The sequence below is a fragment of the Melozone crissalis genome, unplaced genomic scaffold (genome assembly GCF_028551555.1).
Source record: "Melozone crissalis strain CALT ecotype California unplaced genomic scaffold, PUWL_Pcris_2 ptg000045l_1, whole genome shotgun sequence".
Lineage (NCBI taxonomy): Eukaryota > Metazoa > Chordata > Aves > Passeriformes > Passerellidae > Melozone > Melozone crissalis.
Window position 1 is genome coordinate 22,947,460 of NW_026535823.1, and position 16,222 is coordinate 22,963,681.

At 59.2% G+C, this 16,222-nt stretch overlaps 2 protein-coding genes across 4 annotated transcripts; both read left to right on the plus strand.

The window, feature by feature from the left end:
* The first annotated feature begins 244 nt into the window (after nucleotides 1–244).
* Nucleotides 245–6,650, plus strand: ATP6V0B (ATPase H+ transporting V0 subunit b). 2 transcript variants are annotated; one of them, XM_054285731.1, is made up of 8 exons: nucleotides 245–381; nucleotides 3,283–3,331; nucleotides 3,806–3,889; nucleotides 4,326–4,403; nucleotides 4,979–5,048; nucleotides 5,328–5,379; nucleotides 5,766–5,956; nucleotides 6,333–6,650. In XM_054285731.1, the coding sequence occupies exons 1-8, from the start codon at nucleotides 315–317 to the stop codon at nucleotides 6,354–6,356; spliced, it is 615 nt and encodes a 204-aa protein (XP_054141706.1). In that variant the 5' UTR covers nucleotides 245–314; the 3' UTR covers nucleotides 6,357–6,650. The 2 variants fall into 2 exon arrangements, with proteins under 2 accessions (XP_054141706.1, XP_054141705.1); XM_054285730.1 differs by lacking the exon at nucleotides 245–381 and having other exon boundaries at nucleotides 2,424–3,331.
* Nucleotides 6,651–9,262: 2,612 nt separating this feature from the next.
* B4GALT2 (beta-1,4-galactosyltransferase 2) lies at nucleotides 9,263–15,822 on the plus strand. 2 transcript variants are annotated; one of them, XM_054285721.1, is made up of 7 exons: nucleotides 9,263–9,366; nucleotides 11,573–11,959; nucleotides 12,319–12,554; nucleotides 12,626–12,816; nucleotides 13,092–13,214; nucleotides 14,284–14,388; nucleotides 14,522–15,822. In XM_054285721.1, the coding sequence occupies exons 2-7, from the start codon at nucleotides 11,644–11,646 to the stop codon at nucleotides 14,670–14,672; spliced, it is 1,122 nt and encodes a 373-aa protein (XP_054141696.1). In that variant the 5' UTR covers nucleotides 9,263–9,366; nucleotides 11,573–11,643; the 3' UTR covers nucleotides 14,673–15,822. The 2 variants fall into 2 exon arrangements, with proteins under 2 accessions (XP_054141696.1, XP_054141695.1); XM_054285720.1 differs by lacking the exon at nucleotides 9,263–9,366 and adding an exon at nucleotides 9,417–9,489.
* Nucleotides 15,823–16,222: the final 400 nt, after the last annotated feature.

Genomic DNA, 16,222 nt, shown 5'->3' on the forward strand with positions numbered 1-16,222 from the left:
GCTTCCGGGCTGCGGCGCGGCGTTGGCCAATGGAAGCTCGGCTCTGCATTCCCCGCCCCCATAAGCCCCGCCCACAAAGGGGTGGAGATGTAACGGCAGCCAATGGAAATACGCGCTGATCGCGATGCATTATGGTGTGTGTAGTTTCCCCGCCACTGTCAAACCAAGCAGCCAATAAGCGGGCGCGGTGGCAGCGGTGGCGTTCCGGTACTTCCGTGCGGGAGCTGCAGTTCCGGTCAGGTGCCGCGCGGGGGTCAGGTGACCCGGCCCGATCCGCTCCCGCCGCGCCGCCCGGTGCCGCTGCCGCCGCCGCCATGACGGGGCTCGTCCTGCTCTACTCGGGGCTCGGCCTCGCCTTCTGGACCACGCTGCTCGGCGTCGGTCAGCGCCGGGGCGGGGAGAAGGGGGGTCCGGGGGCTGCGCTGCGGGGCTGAGCCGGGGGGCGGCAGGGGGTTCCGGGCCCGAGGGGCGGCTGCGGCTCCTGCCCGTGCTGCGGAGGGCGAGAGGGTTGCTTTGGTGTGCGAAAGGCAGCCGGGCGGTGAGGGGTGCAGCGTTGTCGGGCCCCGGTTGCCGCGGCGCTCCCTGGGGCTGGCCCGTGCTCTCCGGCAGGGCCGGGGGTGCTGCTGGGGGCTCCCCTGCCTGGGCAGCGCCCTCGGGCCTGCAGCTGCTGCCCCGGGGCCCCGGCGGTGCCGGGTCACCCCCAGCGGGCCTGCGGCCGTTCTCTCGGAGTCCCAGCGGTGCCGGGTCACCCCCAGTCGCTGAAGGATGGGCAGCTCTGAGCCCGTCTGGCTTGAGCAGTTGATTTGCTTCTCTGTGTGTGCGAGAGCAGAAGGGTGCCGGTGCCGGTCAGGGGGTTCGGTAGATCGGGGCAGGTGAAGGCAGGAGGAGCCCGGTGCTTCAGACTCTGCTGGTTGATGTCTCTCGGGTGGAGAGATCGCCTTGCTCTGCCAGGCTGTGGCAGCATGAGAGAACATGCAGTTTGGATGGTGGTGGAGCTGCTTCGTGGCAGCCCATGCAGTGCTGCTGAGGGTGTTGGGCTTTTGGAGGATGGATTTAATGCCCTAGGGCCAGCAGATGGATTTTGTGCTGGGGCTGCTGGTTATTTTCTCTTAGCACAGAATGAAGTGACCACAAACCAGGCAGAGGCTGGGGAAACCTTGGCCATTGCTTCAGTGTTGGGGTGAGGGGAGAGAATGAGTCAGGAGTGAGGGGTGTCTCACTCCCTCGTGTTTCCAGGGCCTGGTGAATCCACTGTGGGCCCAGGGCTGCCTCCCTGGGCTCTCTGAATCATGTAGCTCACAGCAGTGCACATTCACGTTGTGGATGTGAGACTGTTGGAAAATCTTGCTGAGCTGAGCCCAGTTAGTCTGAACTTCCCCTGCCCTGTTGCAGTCCCTTTTTGAGAAAGACCACGAGCAGGAAGTGGTCTTGCTCCATGCAGTGTTGCAGCAGTGTCTCTTTGTGTTTTCTATCTTTGTCCTAGGCCCTGATTTGATCCTTCAGTCCTGCTGCCCTGTCTTCTGTCCTTCTGGTTTCAGGGCTGCAAGTCAGGGCTCACAGGAGAGTGTCCTTTACCCTGTTTCTTTTGCATATGAATCTAAGGTTACACCTGCCCTGAGGACCTGCCCTGAGCTGGTTGTAGCTCTCTTTTACCACTTCTGGGGAGCGGAGGCAGCTGAGGCTGGCTGGGTTCAGTTCCTGTTCTGACATCCAAGCAGCAAAGCCAAAACACAAAACACCAGTAACAGACTGGCTGGACCCAGCACTAGAGGACATCCTTGATAGTTGTCAGACATGCAGGCTGGGCTGTGGCTTTCCTCTGTATTCCCTGGCTGTGCTGGCACCATTCTTCTTTCTTGTGTGTCTCTATAGAGGAGGGGGCACCCCAAATCTGTGGCACAAAGAGTGATCAGCATTACCACCTCCCATTATGGGGCCTGACAGTGCTTGTGTGCTCTCCTGAGGGTGCAGTGTGGGGTGCTGAGACCTGGGCTGCTCATGGAGGGGTGAGCACACAAGAATAATGGGGACATCCCTGCTGCCAGGGATCTGCAGTGCTGAGCCCTTCCAGTGGCATGAGCTGTCCTGCTGTGCTCAGGGAAGGGCATGGTCCTGCCCCTGTATTTCTGCTGGGCTGATTGTCATCACCCCCTACTTCCAGGCTGCTGCTCTGGGGTGGAAGGGAGCAGTGGGATATGGGCAGTGACCTCTCTGCTGCATTGGAGCGTTCCACAGTTCTCCCATTTCCTCTTTTCCCAACCGTTCACAGGATCAGTGTCACACAGACAGGGACTGGTTACAGTCAGATATGGCAGAGCTGTGCCTTCCCCCTGTGCCTGGCATGGAGCACACAGTGCCACGATGCCTGTGCTTATCTGTTCCTTAGGGCTGGTCACCCTCCCTTTTCCAGCAAAGAGCAAGTGTCTCTCCTGGTCTGCAGCCACGTTTCCTATGCAGGAGCTCAGAGTTAGGCAGGGTTTTGGTGCAGCACCTCTGCATGTGCAGGGATGTGACTTGGCTGTAGTTCCTGGTGGGAGATGAGCACAGCAGGGCAAGCCCTCCTTGGAAAGGAAAGGCTTTTCTGAGTTTCTCAGGACAGTGCTTTGGTGTCTCCCACCTGTGTTGGAGTATGAATTTATCTGGAAATTACCCTGGGGGAAATGCTGAGAAGAAAAGTCCTGTCTTGAACCCACAGCCTTGGAAAGGGGGTGTTGGAGGGAAGCTGGAGCTTCTCGTGTTGGAGGGCTCCTGGAAAGCAACACAAACACTGATGGGATGGTGATGTAGCAGCATGTGATGGTCAGTCAGGGCACAGCCTGGCTCCTCTTGTCCCTTCTGTGGCAGGGAAGAGCTCACAGCTGGTCCCTGTGGCTCTCCAGCAGGGCTGAGCCATTGGAGAGCCACAGGCTGAAGATTGTCCTTGAGACCCTGTAGCTCAGCATGGTCTGTGGGTGCTCAGCACGGCCAGGGAATGGAAAACGGGTGTGACAACAACCATGATCATCTTCTGGGCAAGACTGGGATGGGGTCTGACAGTACCTCAGGCCCAGGCTGTCTGTCCTGTGCTGATGTGGAAGCGTTGCCATCACGGGGGTAGGATTTGGAGGGCACACCCTGGCCCACAGCTCTGCATGCTTGAGCCAGTATTCCCAGTACCCCTCCTTCGTGCTGTGCTGTGCTCCTGGGCCTTTGCCTCGGGGCTGTGCAGGTGGGGGAGGAACCAGCAGTGCTGGGTCCAGCTGCTGCCTCCTTGGAGGTTTCCATCTTGTTCTTGCTTTCCAGGGATCTGCTACACAATATTTGACCTGGGCTTCCGCTTCGATGTGGCTTGGTGAGTTCCCTGTAAGCTCGGGCACCCTCAGGGCTGTGTGAGAGGCTGGCAGTGCTGGCAGGGCCTCCAGGAGCAGCACTTGCTTTTGGGTGATGGGCAGTGGTCACTGCGTGGCAGGAGAGCCCGAGCTGCAGTGAGCAGGAACTCTGCTCCCCGGGAGGTGGGATGGATGCAGCCCCTGTGCTCCTGTGGCTGGCTCTCTACAAGGTCCTGGTGCAGCTATTGCTGCTCTGCCCTCCATGTCTCCAAGCCCAGGCTTCTGCTTCACAGTGAGGGCTTGGGAGGAAGCTCTTGATCCATGCAGGTGAGGGTCCTGTGTTTCTGGCTGGCAGTTCTCATGTCCTGCTGTCTGGCTGCCCAGCCCATCTTGGGCTTCATGATTTGGTGGAGGGGTACCTGGTTTGGGATAGGCTGTGTGGTGTGACTGTGGGGGCTCAGCCTGTGTGCTAACTCAGGACATTTCTTCCTCTCCAGGTTTCTGACAGAGACCTCACCCTACATGTGGTCCAACCTGGGCATTGGCTTGGCCATCTCCCTGTCTGTGGTGGGAGCTGCCTGGTGAGTGGGACTGGCTCTTGAGCACTCTCCTGCTGTCCCACCTTGGCAGCTGTGTATGCACTGCAGTTTTCCCACAGCAGAGCAGGGTAGAGCAGTGTGTACATGTAGGACTGTGGGTCACCACACCACTGGGGCTGAATTGCTGGACTGCTGGGGGGTCTGGGTGGACCAGCCCATGGGCAGCAGTGGCAGTGGAAAGACAGGGAAGTTTCTGGAAGCTGTACCCTGAGCCTGGGCTGTCCATGGTGGCTCTTGTGCCCCAGCAGTTCTGCTGGTGTAGCTGGTGCAGGCTGTGGCCACCCATGCCCTGGGAATGGTATGAGTGCTCAGTGCCCCCAGCTGCATGCCTGATTCTTTGCTCAGCTGAAAGATCCTGGCTTCTGTATAGAATTCTGTGAGTGCCAGATCTTCTACCAACCACCCTTGTCTGCTACAGGGGGATTTACATCACAGGCTCCAGCATCATTGGCGGTGGAGTCAAAGCCCCACGGATCAAAACAAAGAATCTGGTGAGGTAAGCACCCACACACCTGGGGTTAGTTCTTGTGCTGCACCTGAGTGGGGCAGGTCACAACCCAGTGAAGAGGCTTCTGTCTGCTCTCTAGCTGGGTGCTGCTGGCAGGCTGCTCCTTGCTGAGCTGCTGATGCTGTTTGCTTTCAAAACAAAGAGCCCTAAAGGAGCCAGAGTGCTGCTTTGAAGGGTCACTGTGTGATGTCACACTGTGAATGAGCCCAGTGTGTTCAAAACAAACACCCTGAGATCACACATCCTGCCCAGGCAAGGGTTCTTGCACAACCCTTCCACAAGGAGCAGAAACGGGCTGGTGAAGGGCAAGGCTTCCCAGGCGTGCTTCCAACAGGATCCTTGCAGCTTACTCAGGTGCCCCAGCAGAACCAGCATCCAGCCTTTGTGTTTGGCAGCTCCCCCTAGTTTGAAAGTTAAGCAGTGGGTAGCTTCCCATATGGCTCTGGAGGGGTCTGGCTGGCTGGGCATGAACTGGCAGGGGCTCCTTGGGGTGGGGTCTTTCCCCCAGGACACTGGTGAGACTGACTGAAGTGCTGTGCTCAGGCTTTGCCTTTCTCCCACAGCATCATTTTCTGTGAGGCCGTGGCCATCTACGGGATCATCATGGCAATAGTCATCAGTAACATGGCTGAGGTATGGGAGCACCCGAGGTCATGGGCCAGTATGGTGAGGGGTGGCCCTGTGGGCACTGGGAACACTGTTGTGCCTTTGGGAGCCCCTGGACTGGTGGTCTGTGTAGGGAATCCTTGCCTGTGATAGAGAGGGTTGGGAGACCACACACAAGGCTGATTCCATGAAGCCATGACGTTGAATCAGGGACTGGCTCTGGCCAAAATGAGGCTTATTAGGGACAGGTACCTCTTCCAGAGACCACAGCCTTGTCACTAACTCAGGTCCTGTGCTTTCTCTCAGCCTTTCAATGGAGTCACCCCAGAAGAGATTGGAGCCAGGAACTACCACGCAGGTAAGGACTTCTGGGTCCCTGGTGCTGTCACTGTGAGCACTGCCACACCCTGACCCCACCTCTGACCCACCCATGGTCGGCTGCTGGTGTCTGAAGGACATGTGACTCTTCTGCCAAAAGGCAGCTTTGTTCTTACCTTCTAGCACCTCCTGTGCCCAGCAGGCTGTGCTGTGCAGCAGCAGCACTGTTCCTTCCCTGGGTGGAGCAGTGGCCTGGCACTGTGGGACCTGAGGCACGCCTTGGAGCAATCCTGCTCCCCAAACAGGGCGCTGCTGGGGCTTGGCAGCTCCTGGTATTCTGTCACCTTGAGACAGAGCTTCTGCAGCATGTCCTGGGTGCAGGTGGCAGGGGTTACATCCTGTTCTTGCAGCATTCCTCTCTCACAGGTTTCTCCATGTTTGGAGCTGGTCTGACCGTGGGTTTATGCAATCTCTTCTGTGGGGTCTGCGTGGGCATCGTGGGCAGCGGGGCTGCCCTGGCTGATGCCCAGAATGCCAGCCTCTTCGTCAAGATCCTGATCGTGGAAATCTTTGGCAGTGCCATAGGGCTGTTTGGAGTCATTGTTGCTATCCTGCAGGTACCTGCTTCCTGAGGCCACCAGGCCTGAGTGAGCACAAGGTGCTGTCACCCTGTATGCTTTCCAGTCCCAGGGAGACGCACCTGGGTTTCAGCACAATCGTCTGCATTGGGATGGGGAGGCTGCTTACAAGGCTTGGGGTGGCACAGCTCTTCCCAGAGCTTACTGTGCCTATTTGTAACATTGGGAACCCTTCTGATGGCCCTTCTGTCACCGAGAGTGTCACCTTGCATACACCTTGTGTGGCACTCATGTCTTACCAGTGGGACTGATAAACTGTCAGCAGCTTCTGGATGGTCCTGGGGTGCTTGGGTGGGACTGGGGTGCTGAGCTGGGGTTTGTGGGCCACAGCCTAACCTCTCTTCTTTCTTTCCAGACATCTAAAGTAAAAATGGGCTGAGCCCTGTTGCACTCAGCCTGTTCCAGCACACCCCAGGAGGTTCTGTACATACTTATTTAATGTTTCTATACTCGGTTGGGGTGGGAGATGCTGGCACCGGCAGCAGGAGCCTGACCGCCTAGAGCCCCGTCCTGCAGATCAGTCGGCCCCGTGGAAGAAACAAATTTCTCTGTGTGAATTCTGCCCCCAGCAGCCTGGCCCAGCTCGTGGGGCCCTGCTGCTGCCCGTCCCCGGTGTGTAGAATTGACCATCAGTGCAATCCTGTGTCAGTGAAATAAATATGGTTCTTGTCCAGCTCTTTCTCTTCGCTGTGCATGCTGGGGAGGTTTGCTGAGAGAAGTGCTGGTTTGGGCTCCCCCAGAGATTCCTCTCTGTGCCTCTGGCAAAATCCCTGTCCTGTTCCAGGAGCCTGGTGCTGTCCTGCCTGTGTGGTGTTAATTCTGTTGCTTTCTCAGGCTGCAGGAGCCACCCTCTTTGGGCTGTGGGAACGCAGAGCTGTGCCTTGCTGCCTGGAGCAGCTACAAGGCTGTTGGAACAGGCAGCAGGCAGCTCTGAATTGCCTCTGCCGGGCTCCTAGCAGCCCAATGTGAGTCCAACACAAGCTGCTTTGTGCCTTTCAGCTCTCATCCAGGTAGTTTAGTCTAGGAGAGTGTACACAGTGTCCATAGCCCCATTGTGTAGCTGGAGAGCACCAGAAGAACAAAGTGAAACTTCTGCCCCTTCAAAGGACATCCTCCAGCCAGGAGCTCCCTGGTGGGACTGGGCTGCATGCTGGGGCACTCCAGTCTGCAGTGCCCCTCTGTCCAGGTAGAGGTCCCAGGGGTGGGGACACTTTGTGCTGGCTCTGTTCCCTGTCCCTAGCTGTGCTGAATAGTGTGGGGAAGCTGGCTGTAGACAGCTGGACCTGCAGCTCATCTGCTGCTTAGGGGAAGGGAAGAACAAGGTCCTTCTGCATGTGCTCTGCTGAGAGCCTGGAGGCTGCTGCATCTGCTGTATCCAGCACAAGGCCCTCATACTGTTCTTCTACCAGTATAGCTTCATAGAGAAAGCACTGATCTTCCAGTGCTGTGTCAGAGCAGATGCACTCTTGGAGCTGTCCTCTCTTCCTGTGTGGATGCCACAGGCTGGGGCAGCAGTGGGACTGCTGGAGCCTGCTGATTCTTGCCCTTGAACTAGGGCAGCTGCCTCTGCATGGCCCCTCTGAGATCTGCTGCTCTCCTGCCTCTGTTCCAGACTGTCCTATGAGTTTTGGGGCTGCAGTGAATTTCAGCCCTGGTTGCATGACAGTTGTGGGAGGAAAACCAAGCCACTGCCTCTGCTACCTGTGCTGGATGTCCCCTGGGGCTGGGGGCTCTCACAGGAGCAATGTGACACCTGTGTAGTGGCAGAACACAAACTGGGCCCTGCCTGGTTTGAAGAAAGAGTGTCAGGTGTGGGCAGACTTTTGCCTGTTCTGTGTGGGCGCTGCAGAGCCATTTCATCAGATCCACACCAAGCTCAGGAAGATGTCTGGAGCTGGAGGGGCTGTGCTGTGCTGGAGTTAGAGAAGTTGCTGTGTGGGTTAATCATCTTCCTGGTTAGCAGCTGTCTTGAAAGACTCACCCACTTGTTTTTCAAGGATGGGCCTTGCCCTGCCCTGCCCGGATAGAAATGCATCTGCTATCAGAAATGTGCCTCTGTGAGGTGCTTTTCCACTCTCCCAATCCTGCCTGTGTATATGACAGCTTTGGCAGGGGAGTGGGCTCCAGACTTGCCCACAGGCCTCTAACAAGAACATGGGACCCATCAGGGCTACTCTCAGGGTGACCCAAAGCCTGCCTACCATAGCCAGCAGTGATAAGGTGAGCACACCCTGTGGTTCTAGGTGTGCACTCTTGGGTTCCAGGACTTGGACTAAACACCTGCTGCTCAAGCAGAGAAAACAAAGCTAAAACAAGGCTCCAGGATCTTATACCTAGTCTCATTTAGAACCAGCAGCAGCAGGAGTTAAAAGATATTTTGGTATCCATGTGTAGGTATCGATGATAAAAATGCCACCTGCTGAGAAGCCAAACCAAGAGCTGGAGAAGAGTTGGACTGCTTTCAGCAGGGCTTGTTTGCAGGGGTGGAACAGGGCTGGGCTGGGCAGGTGCCATTCGGTTCTCTGCTGAAAGGCTGTCTGCTGAAGGGAGCTGGAAAGCCCTCGCTTGGGTGAGCAGCCAGGCATGGCAGGAGGAGGGGGCTCGGGGCACAGGGCTGCTCTAGATAAGCACAAGTGCTGGGGCAGGGAGCTGAGCGAGTGGCAGAAAGGAAAGGCTGCAGACAGTGCAAAAACTCCTTGTGGTGGGCCGAACTTGTGGTGGGACCAAACCACCATCTTTCACTGATGCCATTGTGGTAAGGAGAGTGAGATTCCCGGTGTTTCCTAGCAATGAAACATAGAAAGGGTGGTGTGGGGGGGAAGGCACCACAAATAGGTTGCAACGGTCGCTGAGCCAGCACCAACGGCCGGGAGCGTGGGAGTCGCCGCAGGTGGGTCCGTGGAAGCGCTGCCTTCCGGCAACGAGGAGCCAGGGAACGGAGAAAGGCCGGGACACCCCGTGCCGGTGTCCCGGCGGTGCTCGGAGGGTCCCCGCTGCTGCGCCCGGGGCCAAGGGCTGAGCATCCCGCGGCGCAGCCGGAGGCATCGCGCACCCCCGGGTGTGTCTGCATCCCTGGGATCCGCGCCCCGAGGCCTCGGTGCCTGCGGGACTGCCCTCCTCGGCCCGCGGCTCCGGGGCGGGCGGCGGCGGCGGCGGCCCCGCCCGGTGCGGCGGCGGCGGGCGGAGCCGGCGTGCGGGCGCGGCCCCGTCTCCCTGCGGCTCTCGGCGGTGCGGCGGCCCGGCCGGCTGGGCCCCCCGCAGCCCCGGGCATGGGAGCCCGCGGGCCGGCGGCCGGGGCTGGAGGAGGAAGAGAAGGAAGAGGAAGAGAAGGAGGCGGCGGCGGGGGCCGCTGACCAGCGCCGGGGCGGCGCGGCAGCCCCGAGGCCGCGGTGAGTGGAGCGGCGCGGGCAGGCCTGGCCGGGCGGGTGAGGCCCGGGATGCGACCCGCGGGATGCCATCCCGGCCACTCATGGGCGGCACCACTCCGGCTCGGGAAAAAGACTAATTTTGAGGTTGTTTCTCATTTTTTAAATAAGTTTCTGCATGTGTCGGGGACTGGGAAAAATTAGGGGGTGGGGGAGTGTTAGTTGTGCTGAATGCGGCCCCTCGCCCCACTTTTGGCCGGCAGGTTGTCACCTTTAGGGCGTCGGGGCCACCGGGTCCCACTGTGCCTCCCTTCTCCCAGGCCTGGGATGTCTTGAGGGAAGAAGGATTGAGTGCACGGGGTTGAGCACCCACTGCAAAACGAGCATCACCGGCCCCATGCACATACTGCACTGGCTTGAAATCCTGGGGAGCAGCTCCCCAGCCCCAGGTTGCTTTTGGCCTCTCACACCCTGCACAGATGCTGCTGTGGGGGGAGATGACATCATATTTCATAACCCCCTCCTTAGCAGTTTAAGCCCACTCATGTTCATGGTGTCCTGTGGCTGCTGCTTGATGGAGTGCTTTGCTTTTGTTCTTGCTGAGTGTCACTCCCTACTTGCCTCATGGACCAAACCAAAGGGCCCCTATAACCAGCTCTGATTTTTCCCTATTGCATCGCTATCTGGCTGTTGAGGCACCACCACTCCATGCACTGCACAGGTGTTTGGGAGGGCTTCTGGCAGGTGCTGGGGGCAGGCAGGTTCCTGTGTCACTTTGTGTGGGGTGACAAGGCACTGTGCTCCGGGGGAAGGTCTGAGCAATAACAGCAAAGCCAGCTTTTCTTCAGAGGGCTACTTTGTAGAAAAAAAACTGGATGTGCTGCTGACACATGCCAGGACCCCCCTATCCACAGGGGTGCTGCTGTGCATCCTGCAAAGGGAGGGTAGGCATGGTTGGGCCGTTGGGCTCAGACCTTTTTCCAGCACCTCTCTGGCTGCGGTGGGTTCCAGGGTCTGCCTGCCAGGGTCAGTCCTGAGACTGAGAGAGGACACCCCAGAGCAGGGTTGGGCGCAGGATCCTCCTTCACATGTCAGCTCCAATCTCTGTACCCATCCAGTGTGGCCATCACTGCCAGCTCAGTGCCCTGTGGCTCCCTGGGGAACCCCTCTGGACAGGGCTGGCAGCTGCCAGTGACCGGTTGCCAGCACTGTTGGGTGCTACCTGCACTCCTGCTGGGAGTCCTGCTGCAGACCCCCGGCCACCAGAGTCCCACAGGGACCAGGCAGCAGCTCTGGCCTGTCCCGAGATCCTCAGGGCTTTGTGAACCCCAGTGCCTGTCCCTTGAGATTGCTTTGCTGTGTCCAGCAGCTTCCCTGAAATCAGGGACTAGCAGGGCAGGGCTCAGGGCAGGAGCTGGGGTGCGTGGCTGTGCAGTGGCAGGGCTGGGAAAGGCCGCATGGTTTGACTTCTCTGGGGCTCTCCAGTGACTCTCCCAGCTGGCTTCCCAGCAGGGCTCTGGCCTGGCTCCAGGCGTCATGTGGGAGATAAGGGGACCCTGACTTCCAGCAGTCCAGTGTCCCAGGAGGCCTCACCATCAGGAGGAGGGGAGAGGATCTGCACCGCTGGCTGAGTGCCAGACCCCCCTGGATGTGGCAGGGAACACTGACTCAGGGGGCTGGGATGTTCTGCTGGACTCAGCCTGGCGTGACTCTCATTGCTGCCCCACTTTGGTGCTGCTGCTGGGGTGTAGCTCTGTGGGGAGGGAGCAGGATGGGGAACAGGGAAGTGGGGTGCCTCAGAGAGGGGCGGCAGGTGGGGACACCTGTGGTGCTCTTGTGACATCCCAGGTTGGCCATGTTTTTGGAGAGTGTAGCCTTCGTCAAGGGCTCAACTCCCATGGAGGCTGTTTGTGGCATGTCTGGAGGTGTCTGCATGCTCTCTCTGGGTGGGAAAAAGGGAAAGGGAGTGGATCTGTCCTGTTCTGGTCTTGGCCTAGGAAAGCAAGGAGGTGATTTGCTATGTGGGCCTGAGGACCTCTCATATCTTCATGGTTGTGCCTTCAGAGCAGGGATCCAGGTGCAGCATTCCCCCTGGGGTGCTCTCTGGCATTCCAGCCTGCAAGCCCTTCACGTCTGCATCAGGCCTGTGCTGCCTCTGCTGTCCCAGTGTCATTTGGGCAGGGCTGGGGGCTCAGACTCGTGGTGTCCTGAGCGTGAGATGTCTTGGCAGGATCAGGACCGTGGCTGGAGCCGCCCCCCTGCCCCGCCAAGCGCACATGTCCGCCTGCCCGTGCCCAGAAGATGACCAGGCTGCTCTTGGGGGTGACCCTGGAAAGGATTTGCAAGGCCGTGCTGCTGCTCTGCCTGCTCCACTTCGTCATCATCATGATCCTCTATTTTGACGTCTACGCGCAGCACCTGGACTTCTTCAGCCGTTTCAACACCAGGAACGCCTCGCGCGCCCACCCCTTCTCCAACTCGTCCCGCCCCAACGGCACCGTTCCCAGCTACGGGCCAGCCGGTGCTGAGGCCCCATCCCCCAGCACCAAGCCCAGCACCAACCAGTCTGCCACTGAGAAGCCCTTGCAGCCCTGCCAGGAGACACCTCCTGGTTTAGGTGAGACATGCTGGGGGAGCATTTGGGATGAATTTGGGCTCTGACTATGAACATGGGGCTAAGGTGGGTGCTTATGGCTGAAATCCTTATCCCATGGGCCCTGGGTATAGCTTTCCCATGAAATAGTAGAGAAACCCCAGCCTGGAAGTGTATCAGGACAGCTGGTTTCAGGTTTTGTTAGCCCAGTCTCTCTGCCCTGTTTTAGGAAAGGTTCTGAGCACTCTCTGCCCTCAGCAGTGCCGGTCCCCCCTGCAGGTCCCCCTCGCTGTTTGCTTTGCCACTCTGGGCAGGAGCGGCAGGTGACCGTGACCCTGACCATGTCCTGTCCTGCGGGCATTGCCCGGCCCTCCCTCTCACAGTTGGGCGCCTGCTCATCGAGTTCAGCTCTCCCATGAGCATGGAGCGAGTGCAGCGGGAGAACCCTGATGTGCGCCAGGGTGGCAAGTACACCCCCCCAGACTGCCTGCCCCGGCAGAAGGTGGCCATCCTCATCCCCTTCCGGCACCGCGAGCACCACCTCAAGTATTGGCTGCACTACCTGCACCCCATCCTGCGCCGGCAGAAGGTGGCTTACGGTATCTACATCATCAACCAGGTGAGGGGGCAGGGGCAAGGGGTGGCAGGGCTGGGGTGGACAAGCAGGCATTGCTGAGCTTTGCCCTGCAGTTCGGTGAAGACACCTTCAACCGGGCCAAGCTGCTCAACGTGGGATTCATGGAGGCGCTCAAGGACGACGAGGAGTATGACTGCTTCATTTTCAGTGACGTGGATCTCATCCCCATGGACGATCGCAACCTCTATCGCTGCTACGAGCAGCCACGGCACTTTGCTGTTGGCATGGACAAGTTTGGGTTCAGGTGGGTGCCCTGGGGTGCTGGGGTGTTTCTGCGCAGGCAGGGCTGGAATATCTCTCTGGGATGACATCAGGGCAACCACCCTTGATTACCACCTGGGGCAGGCATGAGGTCAGTGGCTCGAATTGCGGACCTGAGATGGCAGAGACCTGAGATGACAGAACCCTGGGTAGGAGGGTGACACAGGGAAGGGTTGGTACTTGTACTTGGGATCCCCATGGTGCTCGCCTCCATGTTTGCCTGTTCCTGGGGCTGACCCATTTGCTGTCAACCTGCAGGCTGCCCTATGCCGGCTACTTTGGCGGTGTCTCTGGGCTGAGCAAGTCCCAGTTCCTGAAGATCAATGGCTTTCCCAATGAGTACTGGGGCTGGGGAGGAGAGGACGATGACATCTTTAATCGGTAGGTGCCCAGCCCCTCACTAGCACTGACTGGTTGGGGTGTACCAGGCTCCCCACGGAGCACTGAATTAGCACCCTTACAGCACCGGTGTTTCCAGTTTTGTGGGGGATGTACATGGGCTGTGCCACATGTCAGGGAGGGATTTAATTACACTCTGGCTTTGGGGTTGTGACCCTCATGGGCGGAACTGGCCTTTCCCAGGGTGCTGGGGGGCTGCAGGACACTCCTCTGCCTCTCTTGTGGCTGAAGCCTGCAGTGTGGTGTGCCTGTGGGCTCTGCTTTATACAGGGGCTGGGATGCTAGACTTGGATGTGTCTAGGGCTGAGATTAAAAACTTGGAAACATTTCAGTGGTGGCCGTGCAGCAGCCACACAGTGATTCCTGCCAGCAGCCGGCAGGCAGCAGTACAGCTGCAAGCTGAACAAAGCCCAGTCTCCCCACACCCTGTGTTGGGTGCCAGAGCTGGACAATGGCCACCTCACCTCCCATGGGTTCCCCATGGTGCTGCCCAGGGAAGCAGCACCATGTGCAGCCAGTGGGGTGTAACCAGCCTGTAGTGGCCAGACTAGCAAGGCACCCTTGTGGGAGCACTGGACATGTGGCACGATTGTGATTTCCACACAAGGTGGGCTCAGGGTGGGGGACAAGAAGTGTGTGGAGCTCTGGAAGAGCTTCAGGCGGCCCTGGATCTGAGGGGAGGGCTCCAAGGGACGGGCTAGGCAGCGGCATTCAGGGAATGTAAAGGGCAGGGGCCGCAGGGAGGGAGGGAAGGGAGGGAGGGAGGGATAGCTGCACATGGATGGCTGCCTGTGTGCAGCACAGGCTGAATGCAGCTGCTCGTTCCTCGATGGGAGTGGTGCTTTGGGCACACTGCCATGGGGCATTGTGGCACCCTAGGTCATGACACTGGCCTGGGTGGGGCCTGGCTTTGCTTATCTTGGCTTGGCACAGCTTTGTTTAACCAGGGACAGGTTTATTTTGCCTGAGGTCTGACCCTGGAGGTCTCTGGGCTGGGGAATGTCCCACCCTGGTGCCCACACACTGATCCCAGCCTTCTCCTGGCTCCCAGCATATCCCTGAATGGCATGAAGGTGTCGAGGCCCGACATCCGCATTGGGAGGTACCGCATGATTAAGCATGAGCGCGACAAACACAATGAGCCCAACCCGCAGAGGTGAGTGAGCCGCGGGGCTGGGGCAGTTGGGACACTGGGAGGTCACTTGGCTGCTCACCCCCACAGAGGTCCATCACTGCTGGCACTACAACAAGACATCCCTCCATCCTCATCCTGCTCTTCTTTCCGCCAGATTCACCAAGATCCAGAACACCAAAATGACGATGAAGCGGGACGGGATCAGCTCGCTGCAGTACCGGCTGGTGGAGATCTCCCGCCAGCCCATGTACACCAACATCACGGTGGAGATCGGCAGGCCCCCGCCCCGCCTGGCCCGCGGCTAGGGCTCCTGCCACTGCGAGCATTGTGCCTGGGGCTGCCTGGGCATGGCACCTTTTGCCCCAGCTCAAGAGCCAGGACTGGACAGGGATGTTTTCTCCCTACTCTGCTGCCTTCTGGAGACGGCTGCCCCCCAGCCGGCCCTTTGGTCCCTAGGATTTCTCTGTCTCCCCCATCCCCACGAGTGTGTTTGCAGGACCCCTGCCCCATACGTGGTGTGTTGGTGGATGAGCCCAGCTGCCCTGCAAGCAGCTCCTGGCACAGAGGGAGGGGGCAACCCCAGGCCTGGCAAGGAGCCCCCAGTCCATGCCGGCTCCTGCCTGCACCCTGGGTGGGGAGGGTGAAATCCCACTGCTCTGTGAGAGCTGGAGGGTCCCCACCGGCGCTGTGAGAAGTGGGGTGCAGGCTTCCCCCTTTACCAGCGCTGGAGCCACTGCTGCCCCAGCTGGGGATGGGAGCAGCCTGGGGCCCCCAGGCAGGCAGGATCAGGGCGAGGTTGCTGCCCTGGCCAGGCACTGCCCCTGCTGCTGGGCACACAGACGTGGCTTGCTGTCTTCCTCTGCTTTAGTCTGGTGCTTAGAGCCGGGCCCTGTCTCAGCTCTGCCAAACAGAGACCTCTGATTAGTGAATGCCCCTTGCTGTGCCTCAGTTTCCCCAGGGCTAGGGGGATGGCAGCTGTATCCCATCCCCCTTCCCCAAAGGCAGGTGCTGTGTGTGTGTGCAGCCCCTGCCTGCGCCTGCCCTCACCTGCCCTCCCCCTTTGGTGGGGGAAATAGGGCTGATTTGAACCCCCCAGGGCCTCTTGGTGGGGGCTGGTGCAGCCCCCCTCTAGCAGGGAGGGAATCTTCTCCTTGAGGTCTCCCCTTGTCTGCCTTCCCGCTTCCAGGCCAGGGGCAGGGCGCTGCAGGCAGGAGAGGCTGGCACCATGCAGGGCAGGAGCCCTGTGCCCCCCCATGGGACCGGGAGCCCCAGCACCCCTGACGCTCCATGGGGGGCTGGGAGCAGTGGGGTTGGGAGCAGGGCAGCTCGCCAGGGCTGGGGGGCACCGGCGACTTTTGTACATTTGAATGTCTGACCCTTTTTTCAGCGTACGTTGAATGCAGCGTTCGGTCGTAGAGACCGGGGGTTTTGTATTTAATAAAAGTTTGAAAAGTTGGCAGGCTTTGTGGGGGTGGGAGAAAACACCATCTGATGAGGAAGTGGGATTGTGGAGTACAGAGGGGAAGTCCTGTCTGCTGCCTCCAGCTGCTGGCTGGAAGGCAGAGCCCCTGAGTCACCCCCACCAGCCCTTGGGGGATCCCCGAGCTCAGTCAGCAATGCAGGGAGGCCTAACAAGGTGCGGATGTGGGGCAAAGTGTACAGGGCAAAGCCAGCTACCCTCACTGTGCCATAGGAGGATATTTGCTGCCTTCCCGTCCATTTGGGGACAATGCTTTCCCCCAGCAGGGATAAGCCCGTGCTCCATCCTGTGCCTTACCTCCAGCTGGTTTTGTACGTCCAGATAGGGCAAAGGAGAATGCCCCAGGACCTAGCTGGCCGTTGAGTGCCAATACCT